General features: G+C 43.0%; 2 protein-coding genes across 5 annotated transcripts in view; both read left to right on the top strand.

Annotated features, from left to right (window-relative positions):
- The first annotated feature begins 205 nt into the window (after positions 1-205).
- lig4 (ligase IV, DNA, ATP-dependent) lies at positions 206-7,119 on the top strand. Of its 4 annotated transcripts, none has more exons than XM_005948210.3 (3): positions 206-284; positions 1,642-3,712; positions 4,639-7,119. In XM_005948210.3, the coding sequence occupies exons 2-3, from the start codon at positions 1,650-1,652 to the stop codon at positions 5,306-5,308; spliced, it is 2,733 nt and encodes a 910-aa protein (XP_005948272.1). In that variant the 5' UTR covers positions 206-284; positions 1,642-1,649; the 3' UTR covers positions 5,309-7,119. The 4 variants fall into 4 exon arrangements, with proteins under 4 accessions (XP_005948272.1, XP_005948271.1, XP_042069635.1 ...); XM_005948209.3 differs by having other exon boundaries at positions 208-335; XM_042213701.1 differs by lacking the exon at positions 206-284 and adding an exon at positions 342-603.
- Positions 7,120-14,020: 6,901 nt separating this feature from the next.
- The window catches only part of nalf1 (NALCN channel auxiliary factor 1), a 53,894-nt gene continuing 51,544 nt past the window's right edge, over positions 14,021-16,370 (top strand). Inside the window, exon 1 of the mRNA XM_005948208.3 lies at positions 14,021-15,313. Coding sequence (XP_005948270.1) covers positions 14,627-15,313 — 687 coding nt within the window. The 5' untranslated portion in view covers positions 14,021-14,626. The remainder of the gene's footprint in view (positions 15,314-16,370) is intronic.

Raw genomic sequence — 16,370 nt, 5'->3', positions numbered from 1 at the left:
TGAATGAATACGTCTCATTAATGACATGGCGTTTCACGTTTTCAGAAATAATTCACGTCTCTCAGTTGCTTGCACTACCAAGAGAACAAACCTTTGATGCGCTTCCTGTCCTGTTTGAATGCTAAACCTGTGGGTTTTTAGAAAATTTGTAATTATTTTTCATAATTCTTTCAAAGGAAGGAAACATTGTCTCTAGGAACCAAGTTTCCATTTCGGTTTCTATGGGAAGGGTTTCCTTGAAGCTCCCCACCTAAAGTTTGAGGAAGCGTAAACATGTATTTGTGGTGAGAAAAATCAGTCTTTTACTGCCGTTTTTGAGGATATAAGCAAACACGGTAAATCTTTAACCTTTTATTTTTCACTATATTTGCTAATATGTGTCATTACTCTCTCAAACGGAACCGGCATTACTTTAGCAGAGTGTTTGATGCGCTTAGTTCACGTTTAGCTTTGTGTGAACGGAATATTTCACTCAGATAATTAAAACACAAAATGACTCGTATCTGTTTTAGCTTTTGTCACTAAGGGTCTTGAACTCATTGTGAGCAGACATGCCCCGACGAACACAAATGTGAAACGACAACAGTACTTTTATTTTGAAACGTAAGCGGAATTGCTTCTTTTTTCAAACACTTTAAAAGGTTTTCTTTATTGTACCAGACATCAAGTTCTCAGTATATATAGCTATTATTAACTCAATACTTACAAGGTAGGTAGGTAGGTAAAGACAGTTTTCCGGTTCTGTAGGAGTGTCTGCTGCTTAACGAGTTTATAGTCAGTGTGAGACATGTCAGAGCATGTTTGATCTGTGTGGAACAATAATCAGCGATTGTCAAAGGAGCTTGCAAAGAAAAGCGTCTGGACTTCTTTAAGTTGCTTGAAGACGTTTCACCTCTCATCAGAGAAGCTTCTTCAGTTCTAAGGTCAAATGGTGGAGAGTCCCAGATATAAACCTAGTGGGAGAAACTCCCCACAGAGGGACAAAAGGACCCCCTGATGATCCGCTAATCGCCTGAGCCAAGGTGTGAAACTGGGTGTGGGTCCCAATCAGCCAGAGTTTCGAGTGTGTTCATTGTGAAACCTGGCCCCACCTTATCATGTGAATTCCTGAGGTCAGATGGCCCAGGATGTGAGTGGGCGTTAAGGCGTCTGGGAAGGGAACTCAAAACTGGATTATAGATGGCAGAGAGTTGTGGAGGTGGCTCTTCTGTGTTGTGCCATGCGCTTGTGAAGTGGCTGTTTGGCCACCTCCACAGGACAAGACTCAGCTGTCCATCTGCATCTTAAGGATAAAGGACACTCTTTCGAGGATGCCAATGTTCACATTTTGGACAGAGAGGACAGATGGTTTGAAAGAGGAGTGAAAGAAGCCATCTATGTCCACTGTGAGCGACCATCTTTGAACAGAGGCGGTGGTTTACGACACCAACTCTCTGCCATCTATAATCCAGTTTTGAGTTCCCTTCCCAGACGCCTGTTAAAGTTGTATTATTAAAAGAATCTGTTTCTTTTTGTTGTTGTTGTTGTTGAATAACTAATTTCTCAAATGACTCATTTAATTTGTTAAATGCTGGTAAATAGACGAATTCAAGGAAGGGCAAAACTGAGCAGACTTTTTCTTTCTTTTAACTGGTCTTACAGATTTCACCATGGACAGCACTTCCAAAACTGATGCTTCCAGTCAGTTATCTGTTGCTTCTCAGGTTCCTTTCCTTCACTTGTGTACCACATTAGAAAAAATTCAAAAGTCCAAACTCCGTCCAGAGAAATCCAAGATCCTTGGGTACTTCGTTGAGAAATGGCGGGAATTTCATTCTGCCCTCCACAAAGACAACTCCAAAACTACAGACTCTTTCTATCCTGCCATGCGCCTCATAGTCCCGCCTTTTGAACGAGAGCGAGTGGCATATGGCATCAAAGAGAGCATGCTGGCTAAACTCTACATTGATGTATTAGGCCTCCCAAAGAATGGCCCTGAGGCTAATAAGCTGTTGAATTACCGTGCTCCGACCACGTCCCAAGGAGAAGCTGGAGACTTTGCTGGCATGGCGTATTTTGTGCTGAAGAAACGATGCACCAGCCAAGGAAATCTCAGTATTAAAGAGGTCAACGACTTCCTGGATTCAGTAGCCACCAGCAATGCCACCAAGCAGAAAGATCTTGTCAAAAAGAGTCTGCTGCACCTCATCACCCAGAGCTCAGCTCTTGAGCAAAAGTGGCTCATTAGAATGATTCTGAAGGACATGAAGCTCGGGATCAGCAAAGAAACCGTTCTCCAAGTTTTCCACCCAGATGCTGCTGAGCTTTACAACGTCAACACAGACTTGAACAAGGTGTGCCAGCAGTTACACAATCCAGCCGTGTCCTTAAGTGAAGTCTCTATTGGACTTTTTTCTGCTTTCAAACCTATGCTGGCAGCTGTGGCTAACATCCGCAACGTGGAGAAACAGATGGGAAACAGCACTTTTTACATTGAGACAAAGCTGGATGGAGAGCGCATTCAGCTGCACAAAGATGGGGATGTGTACAAGTACTTCAGCCGAAATGCTTTTGAGTACACGCAGCAGTTTGGAGGATCCCCGTTGGAAGGATCACTGACGCCTTATATCCACAATGTTTTTAAAAGCAATGTGGTGAACTGCATTCTTGATGGTGAGATGATGGCATACAACCCGGCAGCAGACACCTTCATGCAGAAAGGGAGCAAATTTGACATCAAGAGGCTGATGGATGACTCAGAGTTGCAGACATGCTTCTGTGTGTTTGACGTGCTTTTAATAAATGATCAGAAGTTAGGCAAAGAAACTCTCAAGAAGCGACATGAGATTCTTCAGACAGTTTTCACTCCAGCCAAGGGAAGGCTGCATCTGGTGCCAAAGGCTGAAGCCAGAACCATGCAGGAGGTGGTGAATGCTCTCAACGATGCTATTGACAGCAGAGAAGAGGGGATCATGGTGAAGGATCCTTTATCCATCTACAAACCTGACAAGCGAGGGGAAGGCTGGCTGAAGATAAAACCAGAATATGTGGATGGCTTGATGGATGAGCTTGACCTGCTGATTGTTGGTGGCTACTGGGGAAAAGGGAGAAGGGGTGGCATGATGTCCCATTTCTTATGTGCTGTGGCCGAAGCTCCAGAGCCTGGCGAGAAACCTTCAGTTTTCCATACCCTTTGCCGCATTGGCTCCGGCTACACCATGAAAGAATTGTATGACCTTGGTTTAAAGCTCACCAAACACTGGAAGGTCTACCGGAAAAACAACCCACCAGCATCCATCCTGTGTGGAACAGAGAAACCGGAAGTCTACATTGAACCCTGCAACTCCGTTATCATCCAGGTTAAAGCGGCTGAGATAGTCGGAAGCGACATGTATAAAACCAACTGTACTCTGCGCTTCCCCAGGATTGAGAAGATTCGAGATGACAAAGAATGGTACCAGTGCATGACACTGGCAGAGCTGGATCAGTTCCGCAGCAAGGCGTCTGGGAAACTTGCCTCTCGGCACCTTCACATTGACAACGATGAACCGCAAAAGAAGAAGCGCAAGCTCCCAGTCAAACCCAAGAAAGTGATCAGCGTCATTGACCAATTTAAGCCCCAGGACCTTTCCGGGGTGACCAAGGAAACAGATATGTTTGAGGACGTGGAGTTCTGCATCCTGAATGGCACCGAAGATCATCCCAAGTCTGAACTGGAAAAGGGTGTGGCCAGGTAACAGAAGTTTTTTTTCTTTCTAGTAAAGTAAATGTTAGTTTGGTATTTTAGTTAAAGAAAAAAATGTGACTGAAATTTTGGGCAGACAACATTTTTCTTACGTATTTAGTATTTTAATGAAATTTTTATGATTAAGTCAATTCTATCTTAAAGTAAAGCGCTGATATCGTGGCTGAGTTCTCACTTTAATAGAGTTGTTAATAAATACATTTTATAATGTGTCTACAGGATGAAGACGCATTGTAAGAAAATGTAAATGGATGAACTTTTAATAAATGTAAACATGTGACAGCCCTGGCAGAGATACAGCTTTACTGCTTTAGCTAACAGTAGGGACTTTAATGGTGTGTTAGCCAAGCCCTGTGAAGAAACAGGGAACATCTGTTTCAACTTTTGTTATTATGATCACTTTTTCTGTGTTTATGTTTGAGTAAACAACATCTGGATAAGTAGAACTGTGGCGGTGCAAGTGGCACTGGCATTCAGGAGGCACTTCCTCGCTTTCTTAAATGAATTGTAATTCCAAAAGGTTCTCAACCAGTTAGAGGACTCCAATTCAACTATCTTGGACTATAGCTGGAAACAATATCATTTGTTCTGCTCTACAGCCATGGTAAGCTATAGCATAGTAGCACTAGCTTTCCATGTGTTTTAAGTTTGGTTAGAGAGGCAACAACAGGACAAGGACTTTCATTATCCACTGGATTCCAAGAGTTGGAGTCTATCCAGCTGTTGGAGGAAAGTCTCAAATGTTCTCTTTATATAGCGCTATATCACAACAATAATCACCTCAAGGCACTTTAACCCTTTCCTTACCTTAAAACTGGTAAGGAAAAACTCCTCTTTAACAGGAAGAAACTTCAGGTGGTGGTTATGACTGAGTGTCTAATATTTAATAATTTTTTATGTAATTCCCACTTTAGGTGTGGAGGTTTTGTAGTTCAGAACCCTGGACGGGACACCTACTGCGTGGTTGCCGGTGTGGAGAACATGCGCGTGAAGAACCTGATTTCATCCAACCAGCATGACATAGTTTGGGCCACCTGGCTGCTGGAGTGCCTGGACCAGAAGGAGGTGGTTCCATGGCAACCCCGCCACATGATCCACATGTCGCCTTCCACCAGGGAGCACTTTGCCAAGGAGTACGACAACTATGGTGACAGCTACTTTGTTGACACAGACGAGCAGCAGCTGCGGGAAGTGTTCAACCGGATCAGCAGCGCAGACGCAGCAAACGAGGTGAATGTCACGCAGGTGGAGGGACGCTACGGCTGGGATGACCTTCCAACCAGCATGTTCAGACCGTTCACAGCATATATGGACAGATTTGCTGACATAGGAGACCCTAAAAGTGCCATACCTGCCACCTGCCTGGACACCAGGGCATTGGAGTTTCGTTACCATGGAGGAAAAGTGGTGGAAGAGCTGGAGGAAGGCGTTTCACATGTTATTATTGCAGAGGCAACAAGACTTCTGGATTTGAGAACTCTGAGGCGCTGCTTTAGGAGGAAGTTTAAGATGGTAAAAGAGACATGGGTGACTGATTCAATCAAAGCAGGGCATGTGATGAATGACACTGAATATCTGGCTTGAAGAGGCTCTAGTACATTTAAATGGACACTCAGCATTTTTAATTTGTTCCTAATACGATTAGGAATAAACTCTTTAATAAAATCTATAGCATGAAAACTCCAACGACACTAATTCTTAGGGTTTTCAGTTTCTGTGAGTTTTGTCTTTTGTGTTCTTAACGAGACAGCTTATTATTAATTTTAAATGAATAGGCTGCTGACTGGTTTTTCAATTTCCAAACTCAGAATCATTATGAAGGGTTCAGATGCTTTTTGGGAGAATGGGGATGGGGGTCGGTCCTTCCTTCTTTCAGATTTTTAGCCAAGCAGTTATTAAAACTGTTTCTGCAGCAGAAAGGAGACTTGCCAATTAACCAGAAATGGAAGGTTTAATTCTGACAGTAATTTCGGTGAATGATCCACATTAGAGAGCAGCAGCAAGGGAATGCTCTGCCATAATAATCTGTCCATTGTGAAGGGGCGCTCCAGTGGTTTCATGTTTCACTTTAGCTAAGCTGACGGACTTGTGAGAGAGAGATTAAGACAATAATGGTTCAAATTGAACCTGGAAAAACTGACTCGTGTTTCCCATGATTCCACAGTGTATTTGATTTGATCGACCTTAGCCTCTAAATATCCATTTTCTCCAAACCCATTGGGAAAACATCAAATCTGAGGTTGTTTAGCCAGTTAAGTTTGGAGCTTTCCCTCCAGAGCCTAAGAAGACACTCAACATGATCATAGACTGTAAATGAAAGATGTGCATGGCCACTGTGATTTTTACTCATTGGTATCTAAAGTTCACAGCAAGCCACATTATTTTCCAGATAATAATATTGCTCCAAAAGGAACCAGCAGCAGGATTCTTTCAGTTACATACATGAATGAAGTTTTTGGCGATAGCTATATGTGTCACGTCTTACCCATATCCAGGCTGGTGAGTTACATTTACCTCCTGTTCAGTTGTCATAAAGGGAAAGAGTATCCATAGAGACCCAAACACTTTGTGCACCAGGCTGAAAGCATGATTTTTAATAATGTAGAGTTATAAATTTTAGATTTGAAGTTTATGGCGAGTTACCAAGAGGCAACATCCAGGGTTTAAAGATTAAGCTGGAGTGAAAATGCCGAAAACTACAGTTCCTCTAATGGCCATTTGATGCTGGCTCCAAAAGTCCACACTGACGCCCATGTTAAAATGCCCAACTTTACAGAATTACCACAGCCTAGCAGAAAATTTTTATATGAATTTAATATAATCAATTCATTTGGATACTTGAATTAGAGGTGTCCAGATACAAGCCATCTGCTACCGTCTCACTTTCATTAATTGGACTTGTGTTTGCGTGTTACTGTCTGTGCCCTTGTAATAGAAAGATGTGACAGGTAATACAACCTGCTCTGTGGTGCAAACTATCAAAGTTTGTGCTTCGGTTTTATTAGCCTGCTACTTGTGTGTTTGTGAATACAGCCTGCTACCATTAGCTAAAAACGTCTTCCTTTTGTCCAAGTACAGTAACTTCTGGCTCCACAAAAGTGATAGCCAGATGCTAATGTTGAGGCATCACAGCAGCTATATTCATCTTTGGGATTGATTTGCTTTTGGAACAAGTGCCACGTGGCTTTAGAGGAACTGTAGTTTTTGGCACTTTCACATGGCCTTCAATTTTCACCCTGGAGGTCGTTGCGTGTTCATGACAAGTGAAGACAATTTCACGTGGTGTCCTTTAATGTAAGAAAAATGTCTTGAACTGTTCCTGTTTTTTGTGCTCTTGTGTCATTATGTATGAAGTACGACTCTAATAAATAATCCTGAAGGGGTTTGAAATACAATTTGTTAATAATTTTCTTAAAGACAACATCTGTGTGAAGCGATGGCCTTTGCCTCAGCTCTTCAACAAGGGACCACACGGGGGGTACGTTAAAATTGGCTCAGCTCAAGGCCCTCCAACAAAGATGTGGCCATGTTTTCCTGCCTTCAAAAATGTCACTGATGAGTCTTGGGAGTCTTTGATATGTTCTAACCTTCATTAGCATCATCTCTAAGGTGCAGGCAGCTGCCTGTGGTGCCCTGGGCTTTGTTATGTGTAAATGCCGCATGAATACATTTTTAAAGTGTAAGTGATGAGACACCTCTTCCTAATCATATACTGTGAATAATGGCCTGTTGTTAACACGTTGTTAGATTCCCTGTAGAGTTGTTGCATAGTTTTGCGATTAAAATTCTATGCTTAAGATATTGATAAAGATTAAGGCATGTTTTTCAGCAGTCTTCTGCCAAATTTGTCAAAACAAGAGATAAAAACTGTCTTCATTAGTAGTTAAAAAAATATTATGTACTTCAATGTGCACTCTGTAACCCAACGCCCACTCTGCACTATTTCCAGGTGATGCTGAGTGAGCGTTTGAGTGACAGGCTTTAATTAGAGGTACTCAACCAGCTCTTTTTCCTTGTGCAGTTTTGTGAGTACAAAGTGCTGCCGTTGGTCCCCTAAAAGGACTCACAGGAGCAGATTATCAGTCCCGACGATCTGGAGATGCAAACATCTGCTGTAAATCCAGCATTGCTGAAATATGATGTCCCTAATGGGATAAATGCTCTCATTAGGCTGGCTGCAGCTTTTGGAGAGCTGCTACCAGCAGCAGCACCCAGGACAGAAGCAGAAGACAAATGGTTTGGAAGCAACTCCTGGACCACCAGTACTGCACGCACTCAGGGGAAGTTAATGAGCTAGTAATAAGACCAAACAGAGGTTCACGGCTGCAGGGAGGGTTTGTATGAGTCTGCAATTAGTATGGCCTGCCCTCAGTGAAAGTAACAGCCAAACACGGCAGTAAATCAAGCTCGGGTTGGTGCTTCCTAAGGATGGCATTTGACTGCTAGTAGGTAAATTAGGAGACACAAATGCCTTGTGTCTGGACAAAACATCCAGTGTAAAAGTCTGCCCAATCAAATGTGCACTGTGGTGAATCCTTGTGAATAAGGGAGCAGCCAAAATAGGTTTGGGTAAATACAAACTATAGAGCACAGAGTAATGTGTGGTTTGATTCAGAAGAAAAAAAATGTAGACACATGCGTATGATGTCATAGAAAGCAGATCCCTAATATGGTCAGGTCAAGCACACATACAGCTACAGCTGTGAGCGCAGACGGTTTGCTGTTCTGACCAGGGCTGGACTGGGACAAAAAATCGGCTCGGGCATTTTGACTAGAGACCAGCCCACCAGGAAAATTATAGGAAAAGCCATAAAGCCTTTGAATGAAAACAGACGCTGTTGTGACAGTGATGTACACTGTCTTGTTGGTATATGTATGATTTCTATACATTTTATGTCAGATAAAAACTTTGGTTGTAAGATTCAGATAATTATTTAATAAAAGCGAGACATTTTAAATGAGAATAAGAAAGAAAAGTATTTCTTTGTGCCCCCCTTTCCCTGTTAATGCCCTACTTGGCCCCCTGACAGAACTTTGCTAGACCCGCCCCTGCACAGTTAACAGCTGTCAGCTACACCGAAAAGGATCCTGGTGTTATTTCTCAGAAACGGTTCATAACTTCCCTTAAACTCATTCAAACCACCTAAAAGGTAAACCTGTTTCTCCATCACCTGTTCAGCTCTGATAATTCAGTAAAGACATCTCCTGGTTTCATCTTCATGTTTCCTTCTCATCACATATCCAAACTGATACCATGACCAGCAGCTTTTACAGCTGTGGCTCCAGCAAACATCAGCTGATACTAAAAATTAATATCAAATAAATTCTAACAACAGCTGATCAAGCTTAAACGTGCTGCTGTTGTTTAGCGCGACATCCGCTGGTTTCCTCTTTCTGGCGCAAAGTGGGCGATAAACAAGAGAGCCGATCAGCTGATCATTGATCAGTTTCACGATTGAAGTAGAAACAGGAGAGGGAGGGGAGAGAATGAGAGAAGAAGAAACAGCTGACAGCGTAAAGATGCAGAATAAATCCAGCTTTGTGTCTTTTTCCATTCTAGCTGAAGTCCGGGACAAACTGTGCTCCTTTTCGGCTCAATACAAAACCCGTAATATTTTCTCTGAATACGGGACGATTCCATTTTTTAAGGGATGGTTGGCAACTCTACTAACTAACCTTATGAATGAAATAAAGTTCACTATCAGTAACATCATTGCACCCACCCAGCAGCTCTATGTAAGCTCTGTCATGCTAGCTAGCACGCAGTACGAGTTATTGTAACTGACTGTAAAAAGTCAGCACAACGAAAATAAACTCCACCTAAAGTTGGTTTATATCTGACCCAGATAGACTGCAGGTCATAACTTCTTACCTGAAGTTCAGTTCACCTGACACTCGCACCGCCAGCCGCCTTGGATCTCTCCTCCTCCTGCCTCCCCTTTCCCTCATCCACCTGCTGGACTCTGTTGAAGCTCCGCCATATTCACCACCAAACAATTGAGTTATTTTTACACATCTGCCAGCATCTGGCCAATCCACCACCTTTCATTGTTTATACCGTTACTACAAAAAAAATCAAAAATCATCGGCCCATAAAAACGAAAAATCAGCATTTGCCAGGTGGGCCGATGGCCTATGGTTCTGACCTGCTTTTTGCAAGAATTGGCCAATCAGAAGAAAGTTGGCAAGGGATTGAAATGCATTGAGGACTTATATATATATATATGACAAATTTGTGTCTTTCCTTCAACTTCAACAAAAGTTTCAGTTACCTCAATCACATTTTTTTCGTTATCTTCAAATAAGGAATTTTGTTCAACGAAACTTTTTAGACTTTCCACTGAAGCCACTAAGTCATACTTACTTTGATATAATTCGGAAAGCAGATTTTAAACATCTGATATCTCAGTTTGTCAAGTGCTTTACAATCCCAGTTGATTCTGATCGAATTAAGAGTACATGGGCTGAAGACCTCGGTGTTCCTCTGTCTGAGGACCAATGGTCAAACTGTTTGTCCAATATTCAGAAAGGCTCAATAAATGCCAGATATAAATTAATCCAGTTTAAAGTCATTCACAGATTACATTTTTCTAAACTTAAACTTAACCGGATCTATAATTCTGTATCCCCCTTATGTGATAGATGTAATATCGGTGAAGGTTCCCTTGCACATCTACAGGGAGTGCAGAATTATTAGGCAAATGAGTATTTTGTCCACATCATCCTCTTCATGCATGTTGTCTTACTCCAAGCTGTATAGGCTCGAAAGCCTACTACCAATTAAGCATATTAGGTGATGTGCATCTCTGTAATGAGAAGGGGTGTGGTCTAATGACATCAACACCCTATATCAGGTGTGCATAATTATTAGGCAACGTCCTTTCCTTTGGCAAAATGGGTCAAAAGAAGGACTTGACAGGCTCAGAAAAGTCAAAAATAGTGAGATATCTTGCAGAGGGATGCAGCAGTCTCAAAATTGCAAAGCTTCTGAAGCGTGATCATCGAACAATCAAGCGTTTCATTCAAAATAGTCAACAGGGTCGCAAGAAGCGTGTGGAAAAACCAAGGCGCAAAATAACTGCCCATGAACTGAGAAAAGTCAAGCGTGCAGCTGCCAAGATGCCACTTGCCACCAGTTTGGCCATATTTCAGAGCTGCAACATCACTGGAGTGCCCAAAAGCACAAGGTGTGCAATACTCAGAGACATGGCCAAGGTAAGAAAGGCTGAAAGACGACCACCACTGAACAAGACACACAAGCTGAAACGTCAAGACTGGGCCAAGAAATATCTCAAGACTGGTTTTTCTAAGGTTTTATGGACTGATGAAATGAGAGTGAGTCTTGATGGGCCAGATGGATGGGCCCGTGGCTGGATTGGTAAAGGGCAGAGAGCTCCAGTCCCACTCAGACGCCAGCAAGGTGGAGGTGGAGTACTGGTTTGGGCTGGTATCATCAAAGATGAGCTTGTGGGGCCTTTTCGGGTTGAGGATGGAGTCAAGCTCAACTCCCAGTCCTACTGCCAGTTTCTGGAAGACACCTTCTTCAAGCAGTGGTACAGGAAGAAGTCTGCATCCTTCAAGAAAAACATGATTTTCATGCAGGACAATGCTCCATCACACGCGTCCAAGTACTCCACAGCGTGGCTGGCAAGAAAGGGTATAAAAGAAGAAAAACTAATGACATGGCCTCCTTGTTCACCTGATCTGAACCCCATTGAGAACCTGTGGTCCATCATCAAATGTGAGATTTACAAGGAGGGAAAACAGTACACCTCTCTGAACAGTGTCTGGGAGGCTGTGGTTGCTGCTGCACGCAATGTTGATGGTGAACAGATCAAAACACTGACAGAATCCATGGATGGCAGGCTTTTGAGTGTCCTTGCAAAGAAAGGTGGCTATATTGGTCGCTGATTTGTTTTTGTTTTGTTTTTGAATGTCAGAAATGTATATTTGTGAATGTGGAGATGTTATATTGGTTTCACTGGTAAAAATAAATAATTGAAATGGGTATATATTTGTTTTTTGTTAAGTTGCCTAATAATTATGCACAGTAATAGTCACCTGCACACACAGATATCCCCCTAAAATAGCTAAAACTAAAAACTAACTAAAAACTACTTCCACAAACATTCAGCTTTGATATTAATGAGTTTTTCGGGTTCATTGAGAACATGGTTATTGTTCAATAATAAAATTATTCCTCAAAAATACAACTTGCCTAATAATTCTGCACTCCCTGTATTTTGGCATTGCCCTGTCTTGAAAACTTTTTGGAGCCAAACTTTTACGTGGTTTTCAAACCAATTTAGGAAAAAGGTACCACTTGATGGTACACTGGCTATGGATCATTTGCATCAATCGAATCTTTTTCCTTTTCACAAAAACAGATAATTACAATGGGTATGCTGGTGGCAAAGAAACTTATTCTTTTACAGTGGCGGTCTTCTTCGGCCCCGTGTTTTAAAAGGTGGCTTAATGAGATGGTGTCTGTGGCCAGGGGGGAACAGATAAGATTTGATAGAAAGGGGAAACTGGCGAGTTTTTGTATGATTTGGCAGCCATTTCTAGAATTCTTAAAAATTAACTGATCATAATTCATGCCTCACACCCCGCATGAATTTTCTTATTTTATTTTATTTTACTCTTTATTTAGTTAATATTGCTATAATTTTTTTCTTCCTCTTTTGTCTTCCTCTTTTTTCTTCTTTTTTTCCATGCTTATAAGTTCACAACTGCTAAATGTAGTAATTGTCCTCAGTTGAATCTGTATAAGCATGATGTGTTTAATTTAAAAGCAAAAAATAAAATAATTTAAAAAAGAGAAGAAAGTTGGCTTACAGGAGAGTAGCTACAAGACAATAGATGAACCACTTGCTTTGATGCTTAATAATGCAAAGCTACTCTAGTGAAGTAGAGCATAAACATACTGAGAACAAAGGCACCAATAAGTCATTGATAAGTTAGAGGTTTAGACAAAAAAGATCAGTTATTAATGTATTCTGAATTAAAAGCTACAACCAAGTTCAGTTAGCTTTTTTCATTATTTGTTTACTGTGTGTTTTAGTAGGCTTTAGAGTTTTTTGTTGGCGGTTTAGCCTTAACACACATGTCAGCGGGTTCTTGTCAGAGGATAAAAACCACGTGACCAACCTGTCTGAAACGTCCAGTCCAATAAGAAATAAAATAGTTTTCAGAAAAGCTTCTGAACGACTTATAATTGATACAGAACACTCACACATAAAATGCTATGTCCCTATACTTATATTTATTTAGTTACATTTCTATGAATTTTATTCCCAGCAATATTCTTTTCTTTAAAGAGTTTCATTTCAGAGCTTTAATTCTGAAGTCACACTTCGAATATTTCTGGTGAAATTTTGGCACGGTCTGTTTGACTTGATGCGCCCTTGCACAGAGAGATGCGGCGACTGTGGTGCGCGCGCATAACGTCAGAGCTGAAGATGTTTGGTCAAATCGCGTTAATTAAGTAGCACCATACCGGATGTTAATCGAAATTACCGACAAAATAAAACACATGCTAGTTTTCAACGTTTAAATGTGATATTCTGTATTTGTAATGTACTAATAATAATAATGATAATAATAATAATAATATGATTGTGCCTTGGTTTGTTAAATAACTTTTCAAATTATTGTGTTATTTTTTTGACTTTCATTATTTTGCTTGAAACATTCTTTTCCTGCTTCATTTCATTTAAATAAAGAGGTTGGGTATTGGTAGTTTAAGATTTTCTGAATAATAATAATGGATTTATATATTTTACAATTCCACTATTCATTCACTCTCACACACTGGTGTAGGCAAGCTACAGTTGTAGCCACAGCTGCCCTGGGGCAGGCAGACTGACAGAAGCGAGGCTGCCATATCGGCCCCTCACCAGTAGGCGGCAGGTGAAGTGTCTTGCCCAAGGACACAACGACTGAAACTGTCCGAGCTGGGGCTCGAACCGGCAACCTTGCGATTACAAGACGAACTGCCAACTCTTGAGCCACGATCGCCCACGACCGAATGTGTGGTTGAAGGCTTCCAGAATAAATCTAAAGTGGATCCAAGGCAGAAGACTTTATTTTTTAAATTAATTTTACTTTTTTATTTCTTGTTTTCATTCATTAATTTATTTATTGTTTGATTTTTTTTAAAGTTGTGTTGATTTATAAACATTTTTTTAAAAAAAAAATCAGTAGCCTTAAAAATAAAACAAAAAACCCTCATTTTGGAAGCATCGCGTGTCATGAATGTCTAAAAAGCGGGAAAGCTGTTAAAACGAATCACTAGGAACGACTAAAACGAGCCTTTATTTTGAGCGGCGTGACCGGAAATGCCGCCCGTTATCGTCGCCGCCTTTACCCTGCTTCCAGCAAACACACGGCATCTCTTAGCGAACATGGCGGCAACTTGACAACGGCAGCGAGCTGAGGATGGTGAGGGCTTGAAAAAGAAAAAAAGAGGTCTGTCACAGGCTGTAGGCCCATCCGCCGACACAAAGGCATACAGCTTCGCCATGTTGGAAGAGGATAGCGCCTTTGTCCCTGCACGACCGAGGCCGGGGGAAACGTAAACGCGTCGGGAAGTGTTTCTAAAAACGGAGTCGAGGCTACGCAGAGGAGCGGAGCGGCGCGGCGCGGAGGAGAGCTCGGGGCGGGCGGGCGGGAGGACAGCAGCTTCACCGGTCAGCCATGGAGGATGCGGCCCGTGGTCGCCAGCGTTTGATTTCCCAACCGACCCACGCTCCTTTTAATGGGAATTACCGCTGATAGCAAAGGCAAGCCGGGACAACCCACCGCCCGACACTTGAGGGGAGGAAAACGCGAAGCGGACCCGACGTCAATGACTGTTGCGGCAGAGGAGCCCCCACGGTGGAGTCGGCCGGTTCCCAAAATATGACCAGGGGTGCTGGGACGTGTTGGCAGCAAGAAGATGACGACGGCTTCCAAATCTGGCTAGAGTCCCCCCGCGACAACCAAAAGCCATTCACCGACTCAGAGAGGGCGCAGAGATGGCGACTGTCCTTGGCATCCCTCTTGTTCTTAACCATCCTCCTCTCTGATCACCTGTGGTTCTGCGCCGAGGCCACGCTGGCCCGGACCCGGGACAAGTTCGCATCCACCCACCCTTTGTCACCTCAGACATACTCAGCACACAGCAGCCTCAGAGGAAACCCAGATGATATTTTTATAGGAAACTCTACCAAACATTTGTGGCGGCTCGAAACTTGCCACCGGGATAGTTTATCTAACGACTGCTTTACTTTCTTGGATGCCGACGAGTTGTGCAGGGGCCTTTCCGACAGAGAGGGGACGCGGGCTGTAAATATGAGCAATTTGTACCTTTCCTTTTGTAACTCCTACTCCCTGCTGGATTTGTTGTACGGCTCGACGAGTCCGGACAATTTGAACTGCAGCCTCGACGCGCTCGGCGACGGCGACGCGAACCGCTGCAGTCTGTGCGTCCAGGCGTACCAGCGCTACGACCAGCACGCCCAGGAGAAATACGAGGACTTTGAGCTCCTCACTCAAAAATACGAGCCGGGGGCATATTCGGTGAGGACGTGCATGGAGCAGTGCAAGGTAGGCTGCAAACAAACAAATAAAACCTGCAAGAAAAGAGAGGAAAAAAACAAACAAACAAACAAAAGGGATGGGGTGGGAGGGTGTTGGGGAGAGGGGGGTGATGTGGTGGTGGCCATCTGTTGATTTGGGCCCGGATAGATGCCAGTTTGTGGTCCTCCTCCTCCTCCTCCTCCTCTTGTCGCCATGGAGACGGATGACAGATTCAAGGAGACTCCCGGCTCCGGGCCTCATGTTCATTCATCTCCTCATCGTGTTTAGGCCCCATGCTAATGTGCAGATGGAGGCCGTGTGTGCGCGCCCCATCCCCACAGTCCTCCCTTTTACAAGCTTGTGCACTTCATAATACCGGAGAACGCATATGGTTAAGTAAGACCACTGGATAATTTAATGCAGTGGTCCAATTTACCCACCCCTCCAAAAACAATGTGTCTGCTCTTTAAATGTACAGGTTCCCTTGTAGCTCACCTGGTTGAGCAGGTGGCTCAGTCCGCTGCTGATCATTGTCTTCTGGTCTCCCTTGTTGGCTCCCCCCCCAGGAAATGCACATTTAATTAGTCCTGCGTTTTCTAACAGCCCAGGTTGTCTTTGTCTGTTCTGTTAATCAGTTGAAATCAAAATCGCGTAAGTCTTTGGAACTACACAGCAGTATTTTACTACTTGAAGTCTAGAAGTGCTTTAAATTTCCAGATGCTGCCAGCATGTTTAGCAGCTCATTTGACCAAAAAATTGGAGTAATTATGTACCAGCCATCAAGCAGGGCCAGATCAAACCCTTCCTCGGCCCTTTTTTGGCCACTGTGCCGCATGGTTGACACTCCAATTTTATGGCCTTCTAACAGTTTAATGATCAGGAATGAGGCAGGCACCTTATGCAAACAACTCTAGGATCCCCATGTGTGTGTTTGTGTGTTGCTGCAGTCTGCCAGGTGTTCACCACCACTGCCCCACTCCATATCAAGAGTGTTTCATTACAGTCAAGAGGTGGTTTCCCTGCCTAATGTGCCGGAAGTCTCCTTCCCGCTGCTGTTTGCTTATCTCCATATCCGCACACGCGC

The sequence above is a fragment of the Haplochromis burtoni genome, unplaced genomic scaffold (genome assembly GCF_018398535.1).
Source record: "Haplochromis burtoni strain Fernald_Lab_line unplaced genomic scaffold, NCSU_Asbu1 Contig_471, whole genome shotgun sequence".
Taxonomy (NCBI): domain Eukaryota; kingdom Metazoa; phylum Chordata; class Actinopteri; order Cichliformes; family Cichlidae; genus Haplochromis; species Haplochromis burtoni.
Note: the sequence above shows the minus strand (reverse complement) of the source record. Positions and strands in the feature narration are given on the sequence as shown.

What these genes read in the sequence shown, in the direction of transcription:
- lig4 (XM_005948210.3), top strand. Translation starts at nt 1,650, where the DNA reads ATGGACAGCACTTCCAAAACTGATGCTTCCAGTCAGTTATCTGTTGCT. An exon ending in CTGGAAAAGGGTGTGGCCAG is followed by an intron (nt 3,713 to 4,638) that starts GTAACAGAAGTT and finishes TTCCCACTTTAG; the next exon opens with GTGTGGAGGTTTTGTAGTTC.